General features: G+C 45.9%; 1 protein-coding gene across 2 annotated transcripts in view; it reads right to left on the bottom strand.

The window, feature by feature from the left end:
* Positions 1-10941, bottom strand: part of HSPBAP1 (HSPB (heat shock 27kDa) associated protein 1) — a 52420-nt gene extending 41479 nt beyond the window's left edge. For both annotated transcript variants that reach the window (XM_015410861.1, XM_015410870.1), the window contains exons 1-2: positions 10765-10941; positions 3692-3876 (exon numbers count right to left, since the gene is read on the bottom strand). In XM_015410861.1, coding sequence (XP_015266347.1) covers positions 3692-3876; positions 10765-10903 — 324 coding nt within the window. In that variant the 5' untranslated portion in view covers positions 10904-10941. The remainder of the gene's footprint in view (positions 1-3691; positions 3877-10764) is intronic.
* Positions 10942-12124: the final 1183 nt, after the last annotated feature.

The raw sequence follows: 12124 nt of genomic DNA, 5'->3' as shown, positions 1-12124 counted from the left end.
CTTACTGTTTTACTATTTTATGCTTGCTGTTTTTATTGGTTTACATACTGCTGTTGCATGAATTTGTCTTGTATCATCTTAGCTGCTTTCTGCTCTTCAATTGTCATTTGATTCATCTAATGTTTACTTTTATTTGCTTTTAGTTTGTTGTAAGCTGTTCTCTGTGTTTGTTTGATAATGGAAAGGCTGGATATACAGTTCCAACAACAATAATAAATATAATAAATTAATTAAAAACATAGCGGCTAGAGGATTAAGCACGAGAGCAATAGGTTCTGCAGGACTAGAAGGATGAGGGATGGGCACGAACCATGTCATGAGCCTAGTTTCGTGATGAACATAGCAGGTTCGTGATTCGTGAACCAAGGATCGTGCCCATCCCTATCCATGACCCTCTCACAACCCTCCACGTGGTTTTCAGAGGTTCATGGTGTTTATGGTGTAAGGCGGGAGGGGAGTGATATGAAAGCCATTTCAGTGATCCCTTTTGCTCGCTCCCACTTCCAAGCATTCCTTTTAAATGCCCCTTGCAAGCGGGCACCACACACAAGTGAAATCCAAGCAGCGAGTTCACCTGGAACTGGTGAACTTGCCACTTGGGACTTCACTCATGCACAGTGCCACTTGAAAAGCCATTTAAAGGGAATGCATGCAAAAGCCATTTAAAGTAAATGCATAACAAACCTCATGAAACAAAGTGGTTTGTTAAATGGGGAGGTTCATGAAGGTTCATGAAGGTTCGTGATTCGTGTGACCTCATGAACCACGAACTGGGATAAACCTCCATTTTCCTGGTTTGTGCCCTACATTCCTACTTTCCATTACACAAAGTTAGCTGCTATGACTGTGAAGAGCTTCAGGAGGATTTCCACAAACTGGGTGAACGGGCAGCCCCATAGCTAGCAACGTTTTGCTCAGGGAGCCAATGTTTTCCTCAAGGGGCCTACCATTATACCTGTGTGGAGCTGCCACGTCATGCTCATACTTCTAAATAATAACTAATAAATAAATAATAAGTCCATTCCACCCCTATTCTTTCAGAAACCAAAGTGCTTGATGCCATTAGCTTTCCAATTCCAACTGGAGATGTCCAGGACTGAAACAAGAACCAGGCCAGGCCCCAAACTAGGCCACAATGAAAACAGAAGGAAGGAAAATTCAGTGGAAATACCCCACCACCCATTCCACCCTTATTCTTTCAGAAACAAAGGACTTTGTGCCATATCTTTCCAACTGGAGATGCCCAGAACTGAAACAAGAACCAGGCCAGAAACAAGAACCAGACCAGCAGAAGGCCTGGAGAAGGATACCTAGCCTAGGATAGGCAGCGGCCACCAGGACTCACATGCAGCAAACCACCAGCCCACCCCAGGGCCACAGACACCCACCCCAACAGTAAAATAAAACAACAGTGAAATCAGAAAATGTGCCAACTTGGTGCCAGCAGCCAGAAACAAAAATCAGGCCAGACAGCAGTTTCCCCCCCCCCCAAGCTTAAAGAGTTATAGTAATTTCCACCCTCACAACTTTCACACACACACACCCCCTCCCAAGCTGCTCTCACTCTCTAACCTGGAATCCTGGCCTCGACCTGCCTGGTCTGGTCCCACCTCCTGCTGCACTGACGCGGTGCCGGGGAGAGGAGCACTGGAAATGCGGCATAGGCGCTGCGAGGCAGGCCCAGACCCACTGGAGGATGACGACCGGGGGTGGGGGGGGATAACAACACCGGCCAAGTAAATCCGGAAGGGGGAGCTGGGCTGCCAGGGATGACATTGGATTGGTGGAGGAGGAGGACTTGCAGGAAGGAGGCGCTGACCAGGCGAGGCTCAGAGGCGCAGTCTGTAGTCTGTGCGCTCTGCTGTGCTGCTGCAGCTGCTTGGAGGGAAACCAGGTGGCACGGCTTGACTTAACTTGTACCTGGTGGGCTCTACATCAGTGTTGCGTAGAGCCCACCCACTGTTAAAACTGCCCAATCAAGGCGAGGGTGAGGCAGCACGGTTTGCTTCAAATGCCAGGGGTTTCCAGTCAAGTGGAGACTCAGGCTCTGCTCTTCCTTCTTCTGGATTTGTCTTCATCCTCCCCTGACCCAGATTTGATCGGCAGTCTGCGCTAAGTGCCAAGGCTGACAGGCGATTGGGGGTGACGAGGCCCGGGGGGAGGGGGACCCAAGGCTTGGGGAGGGGCCCCGTAAAATTCTCTAGGAGGTCGGGTCTAGGGCTGCCAAGTCCCCCTGGGGGCTTCGCAGAGGAGGGAGAGCTTGTAGCTGAATAAAACATGGTCTTAAAGGTGCCACTGGACTGTTTTGGGCCGGGGGGCTCTGCAACTTACCTGGCTGCTTCTTGCTCTGACTGAGGGCTGCTGGGAGCAAGGGGGTGGGGCTTGTTGCATGTGCCCGCCCCCTGGGCTCTTTACTGCTGGAGCTCCGCTCCTCTGCGCTCCTACAGGAAATGACCCCTGAGTGTTGGTAAGTGTAAGGTGATGCACACTGGAACAAAAACTCCCAGCTTCAAGTATAGGTTAAGGTTAACTTGCTGACACTGAGGGAAGGCAAGCTCAGTGAAAGTGTCAGCCCAGTGTGCTGCAGTGGTGAAAAAGGCAAAATCTGTGTTGGGGATTATCAGGAAATGAATTTAAAATAAAATGGCCAATATTATAATGCCCCTGTATAGATCCATGGTGCAGCCTCATTTGGTGCAGTTCTGGTCACTATATCTGCAAAAAAAGGATATCACAGAGCTGGGAAAAGTACAGAGGAGGGCAATCAAGGTGTTTAAGGGGTTGGAGCACCTCTATGCGGAAAGGCTGAAGAGTCTGGGACTTTTCAGATTAAGAAAGATATGATTAAGGGGGAAAATTATAGAGGTTTTTAAAATTATGCATGGGGAGGAGGCAGTTGACAAAGGGAAATTTTTCTTCCTCTCCCCCAAATACTAGAACTTGAGAGTATTCAATGAAGCTGGTGGGCAGTGTCAGGGTCCTTAGTCAGGTTACTCGACACAGGGCTTCATGAGAAGATAACTGTTTATTGGTAAATCCAGTACTAGAGACACGTGTACAGCTTGTGTCAGGAATGGCCGCCAATACTAGGGGCCTCTGACTTATACTAGAATCAAACATCTCCCCCGGTAAGCATGAGCCAATGGATACATCTCGCGCGCGCGGGCAAAAGCAAGCAGGCAAAGCAAAAAGCCGTTAACTCTCCCAGCCGAGTAAAAGTGCAGCTGGAGCATCTACAAGGTCAAGCATAAGATAGCAAACAGTTGATGAGCCAGGGAGAGCTGAGACAGAAAACGGGAGGGCACCACATTCCAGACCAATGACAGGTCTACCTGACAGGCAGCAGATTCAGGACAGACAATATTTCTTTACACAGCCAGTGATTAAAATGTGGAATTTGCTACCAGAGGATGCAGAGATGGCCCCAGGCACAGACAGCTTTAAAAGGGGATTAGACAGATTCATGGAGGAGAGGTCTATCAATGGCTACTGGCCATAAGGACCAAAAGAAGCCTCATGTTCAGAGGCAAGAAACCTCTGAACACCAGTGTCAGGAGGCAACATGAGGAGAAGGCCTCAGCTTCTATGCCCTGGTGGTGAACCTTCAGAGGAACTGGTTGGCCACTGTGTGAGACAGGTGGGCTAGATGGACCACTGATCTTATCCAGCAGGGAACTTCTTATGTTCTTACCTTGAATTGTTCTGGATTGTCTTCAAATAGTGTAGCAATATACTTATAGTCAGCATAGGCCCAGTATTTACATGGCTCATAACCACTGAACGGTCCAGAAGAGCAAGAAGGCTCTCTTAAACTCCAGGCCAGAAACTCTTCAAGCGTACCTTCCACATAACTGCACTCGGTTTCAAACAGAGGAGCTAAAACAATGTAAAAAGAGACAACATTACATGCACACTGAACACAACACCAATAATAACAAACAGAGCTTGGCGGTTTTGCAGATAAAAACAATAACTTTCTGTCGGCTCAGACCACTGGTTAAATGCACTATAAACCTACGAATGAAATTACAACAGCTTTGCTGTCTTAGCTGAAAAACCTTCTAGCAATTGATAGCTATTTACAGGAAAAACTGTACCTCAGACGGTTATGAAGCAGCAGGAAAAAAAGTTCCGTTAAGTTTGGGAAATTGCTTTCGAGCAAGGGAACCTTTACCTTTTTAAGGTAGAGAAAAGCAGGTAATAAAAACCTAGTCTTCTTCTTCTTTTAGTTGGTCCTTAATTTGGTTCTAGCACTAAGACACTGTAAAGTTTTGCATTATTTAAAAACTTTTAAAAAGTTAGGCGGCACATTAACAAACTGAGATTAGTGTGAACTCAACTGCCACCATTTACTCCTAGAAGATTCAACTCCTATGTTTCATTATACTGTGGGGGGAGACTGCAGTGCTTTTGCCTGTGTACATATTTCCTATGACTAATCAGAGACCTTCATTTGTCAGAGCTAGTCCTTCCTTCAAAAAAACAACATCAACATACAAAATTATATATTGGACCAAAACCATTGTTATTGGGGAAAGAAAATTGCAAGGGACTGCATGAATGGTAATGACAGAACAATCATTTACCCTTCATTGTGCGACTCATGTTCGTCTGTTTAAATATGGACGCCTTTGTTTCTTGTGTGCCGGGCAGTGCTCCTAGGGCATTCATTCCTCATTGCTCTGACTCTGCATGGGAATTGCAGCCATCACGATCCTCATACATTTGGCCTCATTTCCTTCCGGCAAAAGAACAAAACCTTACCACTGTCACTTTCTGTTTGATCCGCTTGGATATCACTTCTTCCTTTGAGTTCACTATCAGGTTTACTGCTAAAAATGTTAGATCTATCTGGTACTCGGCAGTCCAAGGCTGTTTTAAGATGATGATGAGGAGGAGATTGGATTCATACCCCGCCCTTCACTTGGAGTTTCAGAGTGGCTTACAACCTCCTTTCCCGTCCCCTCCCCACAACAGACACCCTGTGAAGTAGGTGGGGCTAAGAGAGCTCTTTCCAGAACTGTCCTTGAGAGAACAGCTCTGACAGAACTATGGCTTGCCCAAGGTCATCCAGTAGCTGCAAGTGGAGGAGTGGGGAATCAAACCTGGTTCTCCCAGATTAGATATGTGCATAGATAAAATATGTACATAGAAATTCAACTTACTTTGGGGCTGGTAAATACATGCTTTAGGTATATAGACAATACATATGGTGGACCTGCTCATGTATCTATCGTATTTTTATCTTTTAATATGTGTGCATAAAGTGGTGTCAAGTCACAGGCAATTTAGGGCAACCCCAGGAAGGGGCTTTCAAGGCAAGCAAGAAGCAGAGGTGGTAGGCCACGGCACTCTGCAGAGGAGTGGTCCCCCTTCCAAGTACTGACTCGACTTAGCTTCTGAGATCGGGATATAGCATGCTGCCTTCCCTCCCTAACTTTTAATATAGGAAATTGCTCTTGTTAGCAGACCCCTATGCACATGATCTGTCTGCTCCAAAAAAAGGCTGAGCAGATTCTTCAACAAGCAGGTCTGAAGCTTGCTCTCACATGTATTACCTACAAATCTAGGCTATGTGGAAACTGGCTGTTAAATTCTGGTACCCACTTTCACATACTGCAGCCCAGTGCTGCCCCTTGATATCCAAAATTAAAGGTGCATTATCTTACTAAAACATGGCACGGATTAAACAAAAAGTGTGCAGTTGAAGGAAGTTCAAATACCTGAATTCTTTTGAGAAGAACAAAAGCGTGCTCTTAGCATTGCCTGTTCCTGAGATAAGGCAAATATTTGTAAAAGTCAGGAAATATGAAGTCTCTTACGTGAATATTTTATTTGCAAAATTATAACTATTAGTAGAGTAGGCAAAAGGTTGTACAGCTGGTTCCTTGATCCTCAGAGCATGCACTTTGATTTAATTTATCTATAAGTCAGCAAGAAATACAAAATTATTCATTGGGCGCTTAGTGAATAATTAAAAGCTATCTCCAGCACAGTCAGCCAATGATAATGGAATAAGTAAATCAGAAAAATGTGGGCTATCTTGGAAGCATCAGCTCATTTAAAAAAAAAAATGGAATGAAAGGAACCAACTGAGCAGTGCACCTTTTGTAAGAGCAGCACAAGTATATTGTGCCAATTTAGCCCTCTTGGAGTGGGTTGTACATTCTTCTAGTGCAGGGGTGGCCAAACTTGCTTAATGCAAGAACCACACAGAATAAACGTCAGATGTTTGGGAGTCGCAAGACATGAACAAATATCACACACAGGTTTTGATTGAATGGTATGCAAATTTGCTTTTTTAATAACATTAAATGAGACTGCCAAAATATAAACAAAAGGTGTAAAACAGATATTGACAATGATATTTATTTGTCCAATTATTTTTATTTGTTTGCTAATGATATTTATTTGTCTAAGAGAGAGCGAAAGGGAGAGAGAGGTGGAGAGAAAGAGAGAGAGAAACAAAGAGAGCAAACAGATAGGGGAGGGAGGGGAAAGGAAGGAAGGATGAGAGAGAGAGAGAAAGGAAGGAAGGAAGGAAGGAAGAAAAAAGAGAAAGAAATGTGGAAGGAAAGCAAATAGATGGGGGAGGGAGGGAGGAAGGGAGAGAGAGAGAAAGAGAGGAAGGATGGAAGGGAGAAAGGGGGAGAGAGAAAGGTGAAAAGAAAGGAAAAGGTGGAAAGAAAGCAAATAGATAAGGGAGGGAGGAAGGAAGGGGGAGAGAGAAAGAGAGAGAGAAATGGGGGAGGGAGAGGTGCACAGAAAACAGCTTTAAATGTGCTCTCCAAACCCTCCCACACCCCCACATCACCTGGTTTGGCTTGGAAAAGGGATTTAAAGAGACAAATGCCTTCTCCAAACTGGCAGGCGGGGCTGTGGGGTAGAGGCTTGGAGGACGCCTTTAACTTTAAATGTGTTCTCCAAGCCCCCCACTGCCGCGCTGGCTTGGCTTGGAGAAGGGATTTAAAGAGACAAATGCCTTCTCTGAACCAAGCCAGCTGGCCGGTGTGGCAGTGTCATGACAGGGCCAGGGGGGCAAGGCAGAGAGGAGGAGTTCACAGTCCAGTCCGAGAGTCAAGCCAGAGAGAGAGCAAAACAACCAGAGCAAAAGTCCCAATACATAACGCCAAGCCGTAGTCAGAGCGTTACCGAGAGTCAGAGTCCAGATAGGCAAGCGTCAAAGTCAAGGTGCAGAGCCGAGGATCAAGAGCCAGGGGGTCGTCAAAACACAGACTGGAGTCAGGAGCCAGGAAGTCAGTCAGTAGCCGGATACCAGGAACAGAGTCAGAGGTGCATAGCTTCTGGTCCGAAGGACGTGTTTGCCAGCACGATTAGCCAGCAGTCAGTGACCTATTCAAATAGCTCACTGGGTTGTTAACTCATTAGTGCCTCATTAGCACTGCCTCGCGAAGTCCTTGATCCCGTTAGAACTCCGAGCTTATTGATCTCCAGCCGCGCAAGCATGCCTCTTTGCGTCTGGTTGCCAAGTCCCGCCATCTCCAATCCCTCAGCTGGTCAACGGGTGGTGGAGAATCGGGTGGCATGCTGCTGGGGCCAGGCACTGCCTGATCGGTTTCAGCTGCAGGCTGTTCTGGAGGCTGGTGCTCATTCTTTCTGGTACTTAGGTTTGACAAAGACTCCCGTGCCTCCGATGGAATCCTTAGTTTCAGAGCTCCTAGGCGCCGGGTCGGGGGCAGGCATGACAGGCAGGGCTTGGAGAACACATTTAACTTTAGACAGGGAGGGAGGGGAGAAAGAGAGAGAAAGAAAGAAAGACAGGTGGAAAGAAAGCAAATAGATGGGGGAGGGAGGGAGAGGTGGAAAGAAAGCATCTTTAACTTTAAATGTATATTTCAAGCCCTCCCCCGCTGGCTGGCTTGGCTTGGAGAAGGGATTCAAAGAGACAAATGCCTTCTCCAAGCCGGCCAGTGGGGGGGAAGGTGAGAACGCATTTAAAGTTAATGTTGCTTTCTTTCTCTGTTTTCCCCCTACCTCAAGCCTGCCCAGGAAGGGGAACACTGGCTGGGGAAAGGAAGAACAATCGGGGAGGCATGCCTCCCCTTCACTTTCCCAGCCACACAATATGAGTGAAAGAGCCACATGTGGCTCCTGAGCCGCAGTTTGGCCACCCCTTTCTTGATTGCAGAAAGGCACATCTAATGACTTCGTAACCTCAGAAGGGGTTTTCCCCTATGAGGTCTTTGACCTATTTTAGCCTACTTTGGTGTATGTTTCAAGAAAAAAAGAAGACTGTGCCTGATACTGGATTTCTCAAATAATAGATGGGAAGACAGAAATAGACTTTGACCTCACGATATAAACCCTTTTCCTGAGTAGAACCCATCATTGTGGACTGAGGGCCACTTTTGTCAGATGGGTTGTTATCAAACTCACTGGATGTCACCAGTCATCTTTTTTGTTGTTTGTTCAAACCTTATTTGCAGTTCGTAGCAAAGGTGCCTATAGAATGTCCAGCGCGGGGGACCGGAAGCATTCGTCTCCTACCCCCTTTCTGACCTCTAAAGTACCAATAAATTCTGGAATTACTAATCAGAATTGTGCACGCGCAATCAATGGGGGGGGGGAATGAGAGCCTGGATCAAAGTTTGCTCTCTCCATCTACTACAAAAAGGAGGCGTGCTTCCTGACCTGGATCCCGTCAGATCTTGGAAGCTAAGCAGGGTCAGCTCTGGCAAGTACTTGGATGGGAGACCTCCTTGGAATACCAGAGCCAGGAGGCGGGGGCAGGCTTTATCCCGCCGCCTCTCTGAATATCCTCCAGGACCCCAGTAGGGGTCAGTCACCAGAGGTCACCATGACTTCCAGGTACACACACACAGGCACATAAAAATACAAAAATACCAAAAAAAGAAAGAGAAACCCCCAAAAGCATGAGTGCGCATGTCGAAGCCATAAGCAGCAAGGGGCTACATTTTAAGAACTGGGTGTTCCACATTTAATCTACATAACTGCCAGTATAGCAGTATGCAGTGCATAGCTCTGGGATTTGTTACAATATTTAGGAGCAAGAGATGAATCTCTGTTTCCTTATCAGAGCCCCGATATCCTGAAATGAATCCAGAGGGTAAAGGATGATATTTATATTGCCGATGTCAAGTGTTTCCATAAATGCTTTGTGCAGTATCTTCCATCAAAATATTTCAAAGCTACATAAATTCTCTAAAATACTGATGAGGAATATGTATTTTTAGAAACAGAATAGCCTAGGCTTGCCAAGTCCCCCTGGGGGGCGGGGAAACCCCTGCCCCAGAGGCCCGTTCCCCGCCACTGGCCGATTGGGCCCCAGGGGGAGCCCCACCCCGACGTGCGCGTCACCCAGAAGTGACACGATCATGCCAAGCACGCTGGGGGCGGGGCCATGGTCATCTGAGGGAAAACTCTATGGCCCTGCCCCCAGCGTGCCCGGCGTCGTCACATCACTTCTGGGTGACGTGCGCGCAATGCGCGCGCGCTCCAGATGCCAGCCGGGAGTCCCCCACTATGGTGCAACACCCAACTTGGCAACCCTAGAATAGCCACTGGCTAGTTAATGGCAACTGTGTTGCTTCATGTTAACATCCGCTTGTCCCCCAGTGACCAAAACATACTTGGGGCTCAGACACTGCCTGGTTCTGCTGCCATGTTAACAACCAGCAATAATGTTATTACCACAGACTCTTCCTGTGAGTTCTAGCCACTCCTGTTTTGACTTGTTCTGACTGCTCTGGCCAATCGTAGCAGCAGAATTGATTCTTTCACAAAAGTTTGAATCATACAGTTTGCCAACTCCAGCTGTGCACGAACTTTGCCAATTTTCAGCTGCCTGTGCAATGGTCAACGTTTGTGAGAACGTGGACTCAATCATTAACAGATATCCCACCTGTTACAAACAGAACTCCCAAAAATATGAACAATCCAGAACCATTTTGAAATGAGATAATCCCACTAACGGAGCATCTTGTGGGAAAGCGTGATGATATTTCCAAATGCTTCCTGCATTCATGAGTGAAAAGGAAACTGCTTTGTGGATGTACCCTAAACCTATAGTACAAGAATGATCCATAACAGCTGGCCTAGAACGCAGCACACCAGTTAGTGACTCACACTGGGCAACGGAAACACATTTACACTTGAGTCGAAAGATCTCTCAAGATATCTGGTTAGTTCTGGGGTGCAAGCGTAAGTGCTGATTTTAACCTCTAGAGCCTTAAATGTCCTGAGTTTGGATATTTTCAGGAATATCACATGTCACTGTGTAAGATCCTGCTCTGAATGCCATGATTTTTGGCTGCCGTGAGCAGGATTTTTTGGTGTCCTGGCATGCATTTTGTGAAATACTTCCCAGGGAAGCCCATTTGGTCTTCTACCCCTTTCAGGGACCATGGCTCAGTGGTACAGAGTTTACGTACAGGGGGTACCAGGCCCAATCCCTTTCATCTACAGTGAAATGATCCAAGCTTCCACTGCCATGCTTACCGGTCAATACAGAGTTCACGGCTTAGACTTTTTCAGTGTTTTGTAAATTCTGAAAACCTCTTAGCCACTGGTTTATATAGATTTTATGGTTGCTCAATGTCTTTTCAATTAGTTTAAGAGATCTATTTTTATCTCAGTATTTTTATCTTGGTATTGTTCTAATCATGCAGTGCTTTGTGTGTCTTGTCACAAGACAAAAAACAGAATACTGATAAAGATGAATTAAAACAACATTTACGAATGTATACAGAACTTGGTAACAAGATTATACATTCAGTCTTCTACCTGTGCCCATGTCCTTCATCCCTACCCTAAAACGAATTCTTTTTCCAGCCAACAGCTTGGCAAGGTAAGTAGCATTCCAGTGAAGTGCTGGCCAATCAAAAGCCATGTTGTAGAATACTGCAGGTTCCTTCAGAGACATCACAATTTCTTTGGCTTCTACTGGAGTAAAAGGCTTGACTTCTTCACCTATATTTTAAAAAAATAACAGATTGTGAAGATGATTAATCATTTAAGAACAATTATCTGTCATCTCTTGCTGCACCAAAAATGTGAATTACTAAACTTGTCTTGATTAAGGCTGATTTTTTTCTTGCGTATTCACTTCAAACATTTTGTTTCATCGCATGTTTGCTACAGTACTGACAGGGTCATTTTTAATGCTAAATGAGAATTTAAAGCGGCCCATTAGCATCCAGAATACAAATAACTTGGTAAATATTTATGATTTTCATCTCCCAATGTGCAGCGTAGCCCTAGCAGTTTAGCATTAGTTTGACATTAATCACAAGTTTCCTAATTGATAAACATTTAAAGGACACATTTTGTGGTCAACATGCATTTGATTGAAGAGAAAATCCATTCCGCACCCCAATGGGTGTCCTGCAAAAACAAGAGGATATGAGGCAGTGTACGTCTAATGCTTTACCCTCTGCTGTCTTACATGTCCAAGGTATACAGAGGTCTCATAGGAGCCATATGCCTTGCCATATGTTGTTTCTTATCTTAGCAAAGGGAAACCTATGTGTTATCAACCAACAGGCTGAGCACACAGAAAGCAAGATCTGAAAGTGTGTCCAGCTGTGCACATTTGATTGCAGGAACAGCTGCCAGTTGGGGGAACCTGACTTTCAGGACTGATTAGCTGGTAGCGCCTGATCACATCTTTGCAATGACCATCAGTCAAAGATCAAAGACAATATTTCTTCTGTTGCTAATGGCACAGTGGTGATTGATCACAGGTTGCACGGACTGAAAGAAGCATTCCAGGTCTTGAGTCCTTCCCTCTGGGGATTGGACTAAATGACCCAGGAGGTCCCTTCCAAGGATGGGTGCGTTCAGACGCGCCGTTTCATCTGGTGTCATGACAGTTCAGCAAAGGATTTTATCTGCACGATCACACAGTCAACATCTGCCTCCTGTCCCCAGTTGGTTTCTGGCTCAAAACTGCTTTAACCCTGAGTATTTTGTTACTAGGTCCCAAAGTGGTGTTTTCTCAGCTCTCCCATTTAAAGCCGCATTTCCCCCCTGTGTGATTGCTCCTCTGGTGTCAAGCCACTTCCAATGGTTTAAACCCCCTCCCCGCTCGAAAGCTGCCCAAGGCTTCCGCTTTTCGCCCACCTTTTTTTTTAGCGTCGGCAGT

This window comes from Gekko japonicus, unplaced genomic scaffold (assembly GCF_001447785.1).
Source record: "Gekko japonicus isolate JY-2015 unplaced genomic scaffold, Gekko_japonicus_V1.1 scaffold319, whole genome shotgun sequence".
Lineage (NCBI taxonomy): Eukaryota > Metazoa > Chordata > Lepidosauria > Squamata > Gekkonidae > Gekko > Gekko japonicus.
Note: the sequence above shows the minus strand (reverse complement) of the source record. Positions and strands in the feature narration are given on the sequence as shown.